This window comes from Mauremys reevesii, linkage group 1 (assembly GCF_016161935.1).
Source record: "Mauremys reevesii isolate NIE-2019 linkage group 1, ASM1616193v1, whole genome shotgun sequence".
Taxonomy (NCBI): domain Eukaryota; kingdom Metazoa; phylum Chordata; order Testudines; family Geoemydidae; genus Mauremys; species Mauremys reevesii.
In genome coordinates, this window is record NC_052623.1 from 305,543,214 (window position 1) to 305,558,684 (window position 15,471).

At 40.9% G+C, this 15,471-nt stretch overlaps 1 protein-coding gene across 1 annotated transcript in view; it reads left to right on the top strand.

The window, feature by feature from the left end:
- The window catches only part of ADAMTS20 (ADAM metallopeptidase with thrombospondin type 1 motif 20), a 165,366-nt gene that overhangs the window by 81,934 nt on the left and 67,961 nt on the right, over window positions 1-15,471 (top strand). The window contains exons 17-21 of the mRNA XM_039511994.1: window positions 2,502-2,668; window positions 2,778-2,907; window positions 10,954-11,080; window positions 12,694-12,904; window positions 14,587-14,751. Of these exons, the coding sequence (XP_039367928.1) occupies window positions 2,502-2,668; window positions 2,778-2,907; window positions 10,954-11,080; window positions 12,694-12,904; window positions 14,587-14,751 (800 nt within the window). The remainder of the gene's footprint in view (window positions 1-2,501; window positions 2,669-2,777; window positions 2,908-10,953; window positions 11,081-12,693; window positions 12,905-14,586; window positions 14,752-15,471) is intronic.

The following is a 15,471-nucleotide window of genomic DNA, read 5'->3' on the forward strand; positions in this document are numbered from 1 at the left end:
AGTTAGACAGTTTTTAATTAATTTCATGTGTGCCATGTTAATTTTATATTGTTCTGTTTTTTAATCAAAATGTTGTTTGGTACCAAGTCAAATGTCGTACAGAAGTCTAGGTATATTACCTTTATTAACATTGTTACCTTTATCAACCAAACTTGTTATCTCATTTAAAAAAAAAAGATATCAGGTTAGTTTGACAGGATCTCTTTTCCATAAACCGATGTTGATTTTCATCAATTACATTACCCTCCTATAATTCTTTATTAAATGAGTCCCATTTCAGCCGCTCAATTATCTTGCCCAGGATTGACATTGAACTGACAGTCTATAATTAGCCTGGTCCTTCTGTTTACCCTAGTTAAAATTTGGCACAACATTAGCTTTCTTCCAGTCTTTTTGAACTTCTCCAGTGCTCTGAGACTTATTGAGAATCAACATTAATGGTCCAGTGAATTCCTCAGCCAGCTCTTTTAAAAGTCTTGGATACAAGTTAACAGGACCTGCTGATTTAAAAATGTCTAACTTTAGTAGCTTCTGTTTGACATCCTCCAGAGATACCATTTGAATGGAAAGAGTGTTATCATCACCATATAATGAAACTACATCATCTGTTTTTCCCACAAATACAGAACAACTTTCCATTGAAATGGTATCTCTGGAGGATGTCAAACAGAAGCTACTAAAGTTAGACAATAAACACTTCCCCCCTTTTCTGCATTATTATTATTGATCAGTCTATCATTTCCATCTACTAGTGGACAATATCATTGTCAGGATGCTTTTGGTTCCTAATATATTTAAAGAATTCCTTATTGTCCTCAACTCTGCTGGCCACAGAATTCTCCTTGTGTCCCTTTGCTCCCTTATCAGTTTTCCACAATTCCTAATTCCTGATTTATATTCATTACTATCAACTTCCTCTTTCTACCATTGGTAATATATATATATTTTTTTAATTTTTTGTAGCTGCCTGCACTACCCTCTAAACCACATCAATTTTTTATCCAGTACAACCTACTGTCTCAGTTGTTAGACTGTGATGTTTTGGGCATCTAGTAAAGTGTTCTTAAATTATTTCGAATTATCATTCACATTTTTCTTATTAAATTTTTCCTCACAACTGCTTTGGTTCATCATTGTTTTCAGCTTTATGAAATTGGCCTTATTATTATTATGCTTGCACATTATAAATGTGATCAAGTAATGATCACTTGTACCTACGTTACCATTAATTTTTAGTTCTGTGATCTTTATCTGTTGGGACAAGGTTGAATAGAGAATCCCCTGTGTTGGCTGCAACGCTTTTTTAGTTAGGAAAATTGTCACCTATGATGATTAGAAATTTCAGGGATGTTTTTGTACTGGCAGCATGAGACCTCCAGAATATGTCACTCAAATTGAAGTCCCCTGTGATCACACAGTTATTTTTGCTACACATTATAGGTAGGTGCATAAGGAGGCAGTGATCCTGTTCCCTAGTGTGTTTTGGTGGTCTGTTTCTTATTCTTAATGTGTGTTTATGTGTTTATCTGTCAGAGGCAGCACGAATGGATGGTGTGTTTACAAAGATTTTATCAGTATGAATATGTGGTGGTCATGTTATTTATAAGTGAACTAAGAATTAGAGCACGTACTGGGATTTTTTAAATGCATATTTGTTGAAAACATACCATTTATTTATAAGTTGAGATCTCTGTTATATCTGAACTATATAGTTTATTTAATTTGATGTAAAGTGGAAGAACGAGATTTAGACAGAGTAGAATTGTTGTTGAAAACATTTATTTTCAGTTGTGTTATGACATTTTGCAGTTAAATGTTTCATTAATTTTAGAGAGACAAGGTAGCTGAGGTACTATCTTTTATTGGACCAACTTCTCTTGGTGAAAGAGACAAGCTTTCGAGCTTAACAGAGCTCTTTGTCAGAATGTTAAACATGCACAGAGAACAAGCTCATATGGTCACCTATACATACATTATACATATATTCTATCCATGGATGAAAAATACTATGAGAAAAGAGGCTTTTAGAAAAGTATGCTTATCTTACAATATTAAAATTTATCATGTAATGCCAGAATGCACATTTCAGCCTTGCCAATGAAGGCCTAGGAGTTACCCATTTTTTAACCATGTTACTGAACTATAGCCCTGTAGAATACAAGACTGTAGAACAATTCAGAACACAAACTGTTCCCAGGTATACTGGCAGGAGCAAAACATTTAAAAAATATTTCTGGTATTACTACCCTGTAATACCAGGGTATGAGGTCCCCCAACACAGTAAATTTTAATGATGTAGATAGTACCTATGGCACCTGAATAGAAGTATATTACTAATGGTATCAGATCTTACTGATGTTTTCAAAACTGTTTGTCATAAATTAAAAAAATACCAATTATCATAATGAATAACTAAATGCAAACAAAATTTCAAATTTGTATTACTGTTTATTATACCTTTTAATTGGGATAGATGTTTATTCCCAAATTTTTACTTTTAGCATTATCTGATACTCACGGGAATTTTATCCTGAATGGAAATTTTGTTGTAAGCATGTCTAAAAAAGAAATTGGTATACAAGGAGCCATTTTTGAGTACAATGGTTCAAACAACACTGTAGAGCGAATTAACAGCACCAATCGACTAGAAGAAGAGCTAATTTTGCAGGTGAATTTTCAATGTTTTAATAAGTTTGTAAAGTTAATAAGTGTTTATAGTTTTTATAATCATGGGTCAATTCATTGAAAAAAAAAGTATTATTTTTATATCTTTAAAGGTATTATGTGTAGGGAATTTATACAACCCTGATGTGCGTTATTCATTCAGTATTCCTATAGAAGAGAGAAGTGATCTGTTTCTCTGGGATCCATATGGTCCCTGGCAAGAGTGCAGCAAAATGTGTCAAGGTATTGTGAATTCTTTTTGAAATCCGAATTCTGTTTATGATGTTATTTCATATTCTTACATGTAAATTCAGAAGTATTTTTAATATCATGTCACATCATGCATCTCAACCTGTGTATGCCCAAATGTGGCACGTAATTTGGGATAAAGTCCTGAAAATGAGGTACACCAATAAATGCAGGAAACTTTAAATGGTGAGGGATTCATTTCCGTGGTGTAAATAGAGTTCTGTATCTTCTATTCTGGATTCTCTATTTCTAATGTAAATAATTTTCAACTATAAAAGTGTGAAATTTGCATGAAATTATAGGTAATTTAAATTTAGAGATTAAAATGAGTGATATTGAAATTAAGGTACACTTAAGATATGTGATCCAGAAAAGTGTGACAACATGGATTGGGTTCATCAAAGGATGAATTAGTTCTATTTAGTTTAAAATTTTATTTATTTGTACATTTTCATAATAATTCTAGCAGTAATAATTGAATTTCTATATTTATGGAAGCAGTTTGATTAAAAAAATGGTTACATTATATAATCTCATAAAAGACTAGCCACTTGCCTACAAGAATCTGATTGATACGGCTAGTGCTCTTGCTTGACATGAACTAAGCCAGAGCGCCAACAAAAGGAGCCATCTGTATGTTTTCTAAACCTTAGCTGAATCTCCTAAAGAGTCAGAGAAAGCTCAGTAAAATTTTTCAGTTAAAGAAATCTATCACAGTGGATTAAGCTTCAAATCCAAGCCTGTTATGAATAACCAGGAAGCTCAGACAATAGACATTGCAGAGCATAACAAAAAGCTGTGTCTCATCTGCATGGATGGCATTTGAGTCCATGATGTCTCACTGCTGTGTATATATGTTGCATCGAACTAAAGAGAGAATTGATCCCTTTGGGTATGTCAACACTACAAAGAAAAACCTGTGGAAATGAGTCTCAGAGGCCAGGTCAGGCTGCTGCTCAGACTGTGGAGCTAAAAATAGCAGTGTAGATGTTCTTGCTTAGGCAGGAATCCAGACTCTGCGACTGCGGGTATGTCTACACTACGAAATTAGGTCGATTTTATAGAAGTTGATTTTTAGAAATCAATTTTATACAATCGATTGTGTATGTTTTCACTAAGCACATTAAGTCGGCGGAGTGCGTCCTCACTACCATGGCTAGCATCTACTCACGGAGCGGTGAACTATGGGAAGCTATCCCACAGTTCCCGCAGTCTCTGCTGCCCATTGGAATTATGGGTTAAGCTCCCAATGCCTGATGGGGCAAAAACATTGTTGCAGATGGTTTTGGGTACATGTCGTTACTCTCCGCTCCCTCCCTCTCTCCCTCTATGAAAGCAACTGCAGATAATCATTTCATGCCTTTTTGCCTGGGTTACCCATGCAGACACCATAGCATGGCAAGCATGGAGCCCGCTCAGCTCACCGCTGCTGTTCTGAGCATTGGAAACACCTCACACATTATCCTGCAGTATGTGCAGAACCTGGCTAAGAGACAGCATGAGGACGATTGTGATGAGGACATGGACACAGATGTTCCTGAAAGCACGGGCTGTGGCAATTGAGACATCATGGCAGCAGTGGGGCAGGTTGATACAGTGGAATGCCGATTCTGGCCCAGGCAAACAAGCACAGACTGGTGGGACCACGTAGTGTTGCAGGTATGGGATGATTCCCAGTGGCTGCGAAACTTTCGCAAGCATAAGGCCACTTTCCTGGAACTCTGTGAGTTGCTTTCCCCTGCCCTGAAGCGCAGGAATACAAAGATGAGAGCTGCCCTGACAGTTGAGAAGTGAGTGGCGATAGCACTGTGGAAGCTTGCAACACCTGACTGCTACCAGTCAGTCGGGAATCAATTTAGAGTGGGGAAATCTACTGTGGGGACTGCTGTGATTCAAGTATTCAATGCAATCACTGATGTTCTGCTGTCAAGGGTAGTGACTCGGGGAAATGTGCAGGTCATAGTGGATGGCTTTGCTGCAATGAGTTTCCCTAACTGTGGTGGGGTGATAGATGGAACGCATGTCCCTATCTTGGCACCAGACCACCTTGCCAACCAGTACATAAACCGCAAGGGGTACTTCTCAATGGTGCTGCGAGCATTACTGGATCACAAGGGACGTTTCACTGACATCAACGTGGGATGGCCGGGAAAGGTGCATGACGCTCACATCTTTAGGAACTCTGGGCTGTTTGAGCAGCTGCAAGAAGGGATTTACTTTCCAGACCAGAAAATTGCTGTTTGAGATGTTGAAATGCCAATAGTTATCCGTGGAGACCCAGCCTACCCCTTGCTCCCATGGCTTATGAAGCCTTACACAGGCAGCCTGGACAGTAGTAAGGAGCAGTTCAACTATAGGCTGAGCAAGTGCAGAATGTTGGTAGAATGTGCCTTTGGACATTTAAAAGCTCTCTGGCGCTGTTTACTGACTAGGTTAGACTTCAGCTCTACCAGTATTCCCATTGTTATTACTGCTTACTGTGTGCTCCATAATATCTGTGAGAGTAAGGGGGAGACGTTTATGGTGGGGTGGGAGGTTGAGGCAAATCGCCTGGCTGCCAATTTTGAACAGCCAGACACCAGGGCGATTAGAAGAGCACAGGTAGGAGCTCTGTGCATCAGAGAGGCTTTGAAAACCAGTTTCATGACTGGCCAGGCTACGTGTGACAGTTGTGTGTGTTTCTCCTTGATGCAAACCTGCCCCCTTTGTTGATTTTTAACTCCCTGTAAGCCATCCACCTGCCCCGCTTCAATCACAGCTGGCAAAGGAAATAAAGTCACTATTGTTTTGAAACCATGCATTCTTTATTAATTAAAAAAAGGGAGATAACTGATAAAGTATCCCGAGTGGGGTAGGGTGGGGCAGGGGAAGAGGGAAGGACAAGGCCACATTGCTTATTGTAGCCACACTACAAATCAAAACTGTTTGAATGACAGCCTTCTGTTGCTTGTGCCATCCTGTGGAGTGGAGTGGCTGGGTACCTGGAGCCTCTGCCCCACCCCCCGCATTCTTGGGCCTCTGGGTGAGGAGGATATGGAACTTGGGGAGGAGGGCAGGCGGTTGTACAGTGGATGCAGCGGTGGCCTGTGCTCTTGTTGGCTTTCCTGCAGCTCCACCAGATGCTGATCATGTCCATTTGCTCCCCCATTAGTCTCATCACTGCATCCTGCCTCTTCTCATCGCAGTCACTTAATGCTTTCCTGGACTCTGCCACTGAATGCCTCCATGCATTCAGCTGTGCCCTATCAGTGCAGGAGGACTGCATGAGCTCAGAAAACATGTCATTGCGAGTGCGTTGGTTTTTCTGGGGTTTTTTTTTTGCCTTCTAATCTGCGATAACCTCAGGGATGGAGAGGATAGGGGGAGCATAGAAACATTTGCACCTGTGTGTGATAAAAAGGGAGAGTAAAATTTAAGATGATACATTTGTGAGAACAAAAGGGAGATTCTTTCATGGTGAATCAAGCAATTTACAGCAGGCAGCACATGTGCTTTAGGTACAAGGTCATATTTTGCCTTTTATATTGAGCGCCTGCCAGTATGGTGACACATCACACATGGCTGGGCAACAGAATTCAGTTTCCAGGAAGCCATGGTAAGCCAAAGGGTATGTGGGATTGGCTTCTAACACCTTGATAACATGTGGGAATGTTTTCAGCCTGCAGCATCCTCCTTTCCCATAGCAAGCAATGCCAGCTGGGTTTGCCATTTAAAAGGATGGGCTGTGGTTTTCAGGTGGATGTGCAGCACACACCTCCCCACAGCCCTCTGCATGGCTATTTGGGATGATTCCTTCACCTCTCCCCCAAATGCATGGCTATTCCCAGGGATGATCCCTTTTAGCCAAGTGCAAACAGCCCAGCATAAACGGGGTCCTTTTACTGTTCCCTTACAAAAATTCCCCTATTTCAACCAGGTGACCATGAATGATATCACTCCCTGAGGCTAACACAGAAAGATAAAGACCAAATGTTGTTTGAATGCAACCAAAACCCAGGATAATTCGCTGCCATGCTTTGTGCTGCAATGATTCCAGACGACTTGCTACTGGTTTGGTGTGGTAAAGTGTCCTACCATGGAGGATGAAATAAGACAGCCCTCCCCAGGAACCTTCTGCAAAGGCTTTCAGAGTACCTCCAGGAGAGCTTCATGGAGATGTCCCTGGAGGATTCCCACTCCATCCCCAGACACATTAACAGACTTTTCCAGTAGCTGTACTGGCTACAAATGCATCCCAAGTCTTCAGGGCAAATCAAACATTAAACACTATTGCTTTTAAACCCTGTACTGTAGTTACAAATGTGCACTCACCCGAGGGGCCTTCTCTGCCTTCAGGGTCGTGGATCCCGCCTTGGGAGGGTATTGGCTCCAGGGTGATGAAAAGGTCCTGGCTGCCGGGAAGTACAGATTCACCGCTTGCCTGCTGCGCATTCTCCTCCTCCTCCTCTTCCTCATCCACAAAATCCTCCTCCATGTTATGTGAGACTCCCCCCTTGCAGGTGTCCATGGACAATGGTGGGATAGTGGTAGGGTCCCCCCCCTAGAATGCCATGCAGCTGATCATAGAAGTGGCATGTATGGGGCTCTGACCCAGAGCGACCATTTGCCTCATTTGTCTTTTGGTAGGCTTGTCTGAGCTCCTTGACTTTCACACAGCACTGCTGTGTGTGCCTGGTGTAGCCTCTGTCCATCATGTCCTGTGCGATTTTGGCATATATATCAGCATTTCTTCTTTTTGATTGGAGTCCTGCCAGCACAGATTCTTCTGCCCATACTCAGATCCAGTGTCTCCCATTCACTCCATGCTGGAGCTCGTTTGTGATTCTGGGGGGACTGTATGGTCACCTGTCCTGCTGAGCTCACCATGCTGACCAAACAGGAAATGAATTTCAAAAGTTCCTGGGGCTTTTCCTGTGTACCTGGCTAGTGCATTGGAGTTGAAAGTGCTGTCCAGAGCAGTTACATTGGAGCACTCTGGGATAGCTTCTGGGGGCCAATAATGTCAATTTGCATCTGCACTACCCCAAAATCAACCCAGCCAGGTCGATTTTAGCACTACTCCCCTCGCCGGGGAGGAGTACAGAAATCCATTTTAAGAGCCCTTTAGGACAACGGAACGGGGTTGCTTGTGTAGATGCATTCATTATAAAATTGACCTAATGTGGCTAAATTCGACCTAACCCTGCAGTGTAGACCAGGGATGCGTGTCAGAACCCAGGTTCTTCACCTAAGCAGGAATGTCTACATTGCTATTTTTAACCCCAGAGTTAAGCACAAGTCTGACTCAATTGACCGGGCTGTGAGACTCATCACTGTGGGTTTTAATTTGCTGTGTATATGTATATCATGGCTAAGGCTATGATTTAGTCATAAGTATTTTTAGTAAAAGTCATGGATAGGTCATGGGCAATAAACAAAAAATCATGGCCCATGACCTGTCCATGACTTATACTATAAATACCCCTGACTGAATCTTAGTTGGGGGGGCCACTGCTCGGGGGGCCCCCCTGGGGCCAGCAGCACCAGCTGCCGGGCACGCCCCCACGGCCCACAGCTGCTCCTGCCGTGACTACCGCGACCTCCGTGACACACACACAGCCCTAATCATGGCACTCCACAGGTGGAGAGGCAGTTTCTCATTGTTACTCTTTGGGTGATTCCCTCCAGGAATTCCATTCTCCTAGACTCCTGCTTCCTCTTTTAGGTGGGACAGCAAGTTCACATGATTGATCTTACTGAATGCTGTAGAGATCCAGGAGTATGAGATTGGATGTCTGCCTTCCATCTGTTGACATCAAGAGATAATCCATCAGTGCCATTAATGCTGTTTCTGTTTCATGTCCTGGCCTGTATCCAGATTATGCTAGGTGTAGGATATTGGCTGCAGCTAGATGAGTTTGAAAGCAGCTTTTGGGTATTTCCTCTGTGAGCTTTCTCAGGAGTGGAAATTTTGATATGACGTGGTAGTTAGTCAGTTCAGATATACCGCCAGGTGGATTTCTTCATTATTGGTAAAATTGTTGCATGTCTGAAAGAGGACGGGACATTGGTCTTTTCAGTCAGGAGGGATATCAGTTGCTTGTGACTCTTTTTTACTAACCAGGAAGGGTCCGGATTAGACTCACAAGTTTTTGGTTGAGCCTCCTTCAGAATGTTCTGTAGTTGTGGAGAGAATGGGCTGAATTTAAGGAGCAAAAGTGCTGTTTACTGTCTGGCAAAGGGATACTAGCTACATGAAGCCTAAGAGACTTCCTGAATGTGTGTGATCTTTTTGTTAAAGTGTTTGATGCTAAGTTCTGCTTTGGACTGTAGGTCGGGGTCTCAAACTCAATTTACATTAGGGCCAGTGCCAGTCCTCAAATGCTCCCAGCAGGCCAATAATGTCATTGAAGATGGTGTTCAGAAAATAAAATGTTTATATTGTATTTTTATTCCAAATTTCTTAGAAATAATAAAACTGTCATACAACTTTATACAATTCTTCGCCTGCCAGAGAGTTTTTAGTGTTTGCCAGACACCTGGCAACGCTTCAGTTCTGTCAGTTTGTTGACAGTGCCTCAGTGACTGAGCAGTTGAAACCTTCAGGATTGCAGCAAGGTGTGCATCAGATAGTTGTGTTCAGTATTTTGACCTGTTTATATTAATTGTGGAAAAAGGTGATGCTGTCTCCATGGCTGACTTTCCCCGGTGACTAGTGATGGTATCTCTGTCCCTCTCCCCCAGACAATGGTTGCCGCCGGGGGGGGGGGGGCAGTACCTGCAGCAGACATTGGGCAGCGTGTCTGCATGCATCTCTCTTCCGTGGGCTGCAGTGGGGAGGTTCTCGGGCTGCAGATGGCCCGTGGGCCGGGACTTTGAGACCCCGGCTGTAGATGGTCAGAATTGATGGTGCTGTTTACCATCTTGAATACCTCATTTGGGTGAGATTTGACAGCTTCTGCAGAGATAGAAAGAAAAGTTCTCTTGGTCTTTTGGCAATTTGGGGGCCAGAGTGTTGATAGCTGTCATCATGCTATAATTATCATACCTCTCCAGCTTGTCAACTCCTTGCCTGTAGGTGGAGTACTGTGGTCTTTTAACATGCTTTGGAATTTGATAGGGTTGATCAGCCAGGATTGTGTGTATTTCTAGTTGCCTCGAAGTGAGCAGTGCTCTGGCCACTCTGTTAATCAGGTGATGCTGACACAGTATCAACATAAGAACTGATGGGGAATTTTTTTGACTAAGCATTTTTGTCAGAAAATGCAGATTTGTCAAAACCTAAGTTTCTTATGGAACTGTGGCTGTTTCAATGAAAGTGTCTTTGGGAAGGCTTCTCAGGTCCAGGCTGGAATTTTTGGTCAAAAGGAGAGAGTGAGCAACCCCAGATAGGTACCTGGGAACTAGCTTCAGGTCCCTGTTGTGCCTGGTTTAGAGCAGAGGCTTGAAGCTGGGTCTCCCATATCCCATGGTGAGTTCCCTAACCTCTGGAGTATTGGGTATTCTGGGCTAAGGGGATCTCTCTCTCTCTCTCTCTCTCTCTCTCTCTCTCTCAGGTTGTTCCCTTTTTATTGTGAAAAAAAATTCAGGTTCTGATGAGAAACAAAAATAAATTCTGAAACCTCAAATTTTCTCACAAAATCGAATTCTTGTTTGTTGGTCAACATCTTTTGAACACACAGGGTGTGACCAGCTGTGTGGGCTGGACCAGAGATGACTTGTGAGACTCCTAGAGAATAGGGCGACCAGACAGCAAGTGTGAAAAATCGGGATGGGGCAGAGGGTAATAGGAGCCAATATAAGAAAAAGACCCCAAAATCGGGACTGTCCCTTTAAAATTGGGACATCTAGTCACCCTAATAGGGACGCAGGTAGAGAAAGATGAATTTTTTGTCTCATGTATGTTGGCTTTTCTATTCTGTGTAATTATTTTGAGAAACACAACTGAATATTTCATTACAGAAAATATGTAACTAATTTTAAAATAAACAAAAATGGCAATATATAATCAAAAACACTTTTTTCTTAGCTCTTTAAACTTTTCCAAATGTTTTGTTCAAGGTCTTCGTAAAAGAAAAGTTACATGTATACGTAAGAGTGATCACTTGGTAGTGTCTGACCAAAGATGTGAAAATATACCTCCTCTACCAGCAGTCTCTGAAAAGTGCAATACAGAATGTGAATTAAGGTAAAAATATGTTTTTTTTTATGAAAAGGCTCTTTTAAGACTTAACTATTTTGTAGCTGTAGATTTAAACAAAGTATTATACACAGGTGAGCTTCCAGCTTTTTAAAAAAAGAAAATGAGTTGATTGAATGGAGTCACACTCTGGATTTACACTTGTGAAACTAAGAGAAGAATTATTGTATTTATTTTGGTTCATAGTTGATGGGGGTGAATTTCACCTCCCCAGCATCTTTACTGAATTTCACCAAGAATTATACTCTCAATAGGAACTCCTTTGGGGCCCAGTCTTCTATTGCTGGTGCACCAGGAATGCCCAGGTTGCAGTATTCAAAGAATGCAGGATTAGAATCACTGATTGAGATTTTCAAAATCACCCAAGGGATTTAGACACAAGTTCTGTTAATTTAAAAAACTCTAGAAGTCTTTCAAGGTATGTCTATGCAGCATTTTGGAGCAAGCAGGAATGAGCCTCCCAGTCTGGGTCAATAGACTTGGGCTAGCAGGGCTCGTGCTAATGCTGTAAAAATAGCTATATAGAGAGCACTTTGACGTGGCTTGGGCTGGAGTTCGAGCTTGGACGCCCATCCTTCTCCCTAGACTTCAGCGCCTGAGCTCCAGCCCGAGCCACAATGTGTAAAGCGCTGTCTGTGCAGCTATTTTTAGAGTATTAGTACAAGCCCTGCTAGCCGGAGTCTGTCAAACTGGGCTGGGAGACTCACTCCCACTCGCTCCAAAATGCTGTGTAGACAAACCCTCAGTTTATGTGTGTTTAAATCTTCATGACAGTTTTGAAATTTTCAATCCTTATTCAATCTCAGATATTAGGAATGGCAATATACAAAACCTGTAGGAGAACACTTCAACCTCCCTGGACACACAATAGCAGATTTAAAGGTAGCCATCCTGAAGTAAAAAAACCTTCAGGACCAGACTCCAAAGTGAAACTGCTGAACTTCAGTTAATTTGCAAATTTGACACCATCAGCTCAGGATTAAACAAAGACTGTGAATGGCTTGCCAACTACAAAAGCAGTTTCTCCTCCCTTGGTGTTCACACCTCAACTGCTAGAAGAGGGCCTCATCCTCCCTGATCAGGGGCGGCTCTAGGCATTTTGCCGCCCCATGCACGGCAAGCAGGCTGCCTTCGGCAGCTTGCCTGCAGAGGGTCCGCTGGTCCTGCGGCTTCGGCGTACCCTCCGCAGGTGGGAGGGTCAGCCGAAGCCGCGGGACCAGCATGCTGATGCCTGGAGCTGCCCCGTCCCTGATTGAACTAACCTGGTTATCTCTAGACTGATTCTTGCCTGCATATTTATACCTGCCTCTGGAAATTTCCACTACATGCATCTGACAAAGTGGGTATTCACCCATGAAAGCTTATGCTCCAATACGTCTGTTAGTCTATAAGGTGCTACAGGACTCTGTTGCTTTTTACAGATCCAGACTAACACGGCTACCCCTCTGATACTCAATCCTTATGTTTATTTTCAATTTATTTAATCTATTGCCTAAAATTGATTTTATACGCATTCCTCACTATAGTATCTGAGTGCTTAATGCATTTATATTGTATTTATTAAAATATATTTAGTTTTATATAACAGTTTATACTTGTAGGTGGCATAATATTGGCAAAAGTGAGTGCACATCACAGTGTGGCCCAGGGTATCGGTCTTTAGACATCCACTGCATGAAGTACTCTGTTTCAAAAGGACTGAGTGTTCCAGTGGATGATAAATACTGCGCTGATCAGCAGAAACCACCAATCAGAGAACCCTGTCATGGTGACTGTCTGTTAACAAGCTGGCACTACACGGAATGGTCAGAGGTACAAATTCAAACCCTTGTGATTGTATGATTGCAGTTCTTCTGATTAGTGCTCATATTAGATTTTGATTTTTTTCTGGTAGTAATTTGCTCTGATTTTCTCTATTTAAGTAACCGAAAGAAAAATTCCTTTGGAAAATCTGAGTTGTTATAGGGGAGTTGGTAGTAAACCCTATATTTAGGTTTCCTAACACTTTCTATTATAAAAGATTATTGAAACATTTTTTTATAGAAGCTCTAACACTTCAGTTGTTTGATGCTGGCCTTTGAAATTCAGCAGAGAGGAGAGCTGAATTTGTCCCAGTTACATTTCCATTCTGGTTTAGTTGAGTTATAAATGGTTTAAAAAATGCCATTTTGCTTCTCTTGCTTTTATTCTTCAGGAAAAATTTGGCAGGATGCCAAATCACTGAACACAACCACATCATCAAAGCACCAGCACAAACTACATTGGGAACAACTGGAAGCTGCCAGAGCAGCTGTAGTGCTAGAGTCTTCCTAATCCATACCCCCATGAATGTGACACATAGCCCCAGCATCACATCCTCCTCTATGCAGGCACTACAAAGGGCAAGAGCTCCTCCAGCTCCCAATGCAAGTGGGAGTGGGGGTGGGGAAAGAGTTGGGCTGATCTTCATTTGTAACCCCTCTGGACCCAGAACCTGTCTTCAGAAACCCATCCTCCCCATCCCCTAGGGCAGGTGCTGTTCACTTTTTCTGGAGAGAGAGCCAGACCAGGCCAGCCTCCCATGAGAACTCCCTAGACCTACCCTGGGTTAGGCTCCTCCAATAACTCCTTTAGTATGAGTGATACCTTAACATTATGAGTAAATGAACTATCATTTATATTCACATTTTTGTTGCTGGAGAAATGCTAATGGATCATTGGACTGGTATATCCTTGAATTGGGCATTGGTTAGAAAACAAGAAGGGGAAAAAAAAGACCTACCACATGACATCAGTAACTTATTTCATTCTCTGGGACAACAGCCTTCTCCTTCTGCCAGCTAGTGTAATTAGTTCGTAGCTCAAGTGCTAACAGTCTGTGATATAGCAATGCTGAATGTTCAGTGTGCAAACCCTGCTGATGATGTAGAGTGGAAGGGGGGTGTTAAAGTCATATATAAGAGAATTTTTTTAACTTTTTAGAAATACTTAGGAAATTACACACAAAAATTATGTTTAAAGAAAATTATTTAGATGGCAAAGTCATGCACTTGAAAGTTAGGAAATGCCAGAATTAAGGTTGTCCATGCAACTGTAATTCTACCTCCTTATGTATATGCATTATGTTACAGTCTTTAATTGCATGATCATATGCTATTTTTTCCACAGAATCCCTGTATCGTTCAATACACAGGATGGATGCAATCATAAATCTGGTATTTCCTAACTTGGAAGTGCTTTATTTTGTAACTTAAATTGCTTTCTATTAATATAATATTTTTATATGTATTTTATAGAAGATAAGATATAAAATTGCAGCCTTAACATTAGTTTATGAACTATATCATGGAGCTAAACAGCAAAGTAACAAATTTATCTCTGAGATAGTTATATGAAGTCTATAGAGTTACACCCGGGATGAATTTGGCCAAATAGATCTCTTTTTAATGTAGCTTGAATTAGTCTTTTTTACAGTACATTTCTTGTGCTCTGTTTTACTTTTTTCTATATTACAGTGTTCCAGGAGCTGTGAGAGAGGCATAAGAACGAGAGAAGCTTTTTGTATGAACAACTTTGGTCGTCGGCTAGCTGATAGAGAATGTCATGAGCTTCCAAGGATTGTAACACAGAACTGTAATGAGTTTTTATGTCCAAACTGGGCTACTAGTGATTGGAGTGAGGTAACACTAATCACGCAAAACTTCAGGCTCCTTTGATATTATTATACTACTTTTAAAATTACTTTAAATGTAAGCAGTACTTTTTAAATGTTCACAGTTTTGGTATTACTAGTTATTTTCGTTGTAAAATAAATATAGCATATTCTAATGCCAGAATTTTGCAAAGCTCTCCAGATAGCTTGCTTGATGTCTTGTGAAAAACTTACCAGTAATTCAGCTTTTCATGGAATGTTATTGCAAGACTGTGAGGGTTCTTACAGGGATTTTATCTAATATCTTACCGCTAATTTTTCTGAAGTAATACAAACTATGCAGTCAAGCAAAGCACATTATTGTTTATATTTTCATGTAGATTATACTGGCTTTCTCTGAATTGTGAATGGGCTAAGTATGTTTCCTCTGGAAGTTATGACATATGTTTTTTCAAAATTTATGATAAGTATACATTTTATGATACTTTACTTTAATATTAACGAGTAAATGAACTCTAATTTGTTTTCACATTTTTATAGCTGGGGAAATGTTTATAGATCATTGGATTTGTATATTCTTGAACTGGGAACTGGTTAGAAAGCAAGAAAATAAAGAATTGGTTGTATTAAACTATAAAAATGTTTTTGTGATTAGCTGTATATTAACTAAAATCCAACAAATGACTGGAAAAGGTGAATGTATAAATTTATATTTCATACTTTTTATCAGCTGACAAATGTAATGTTA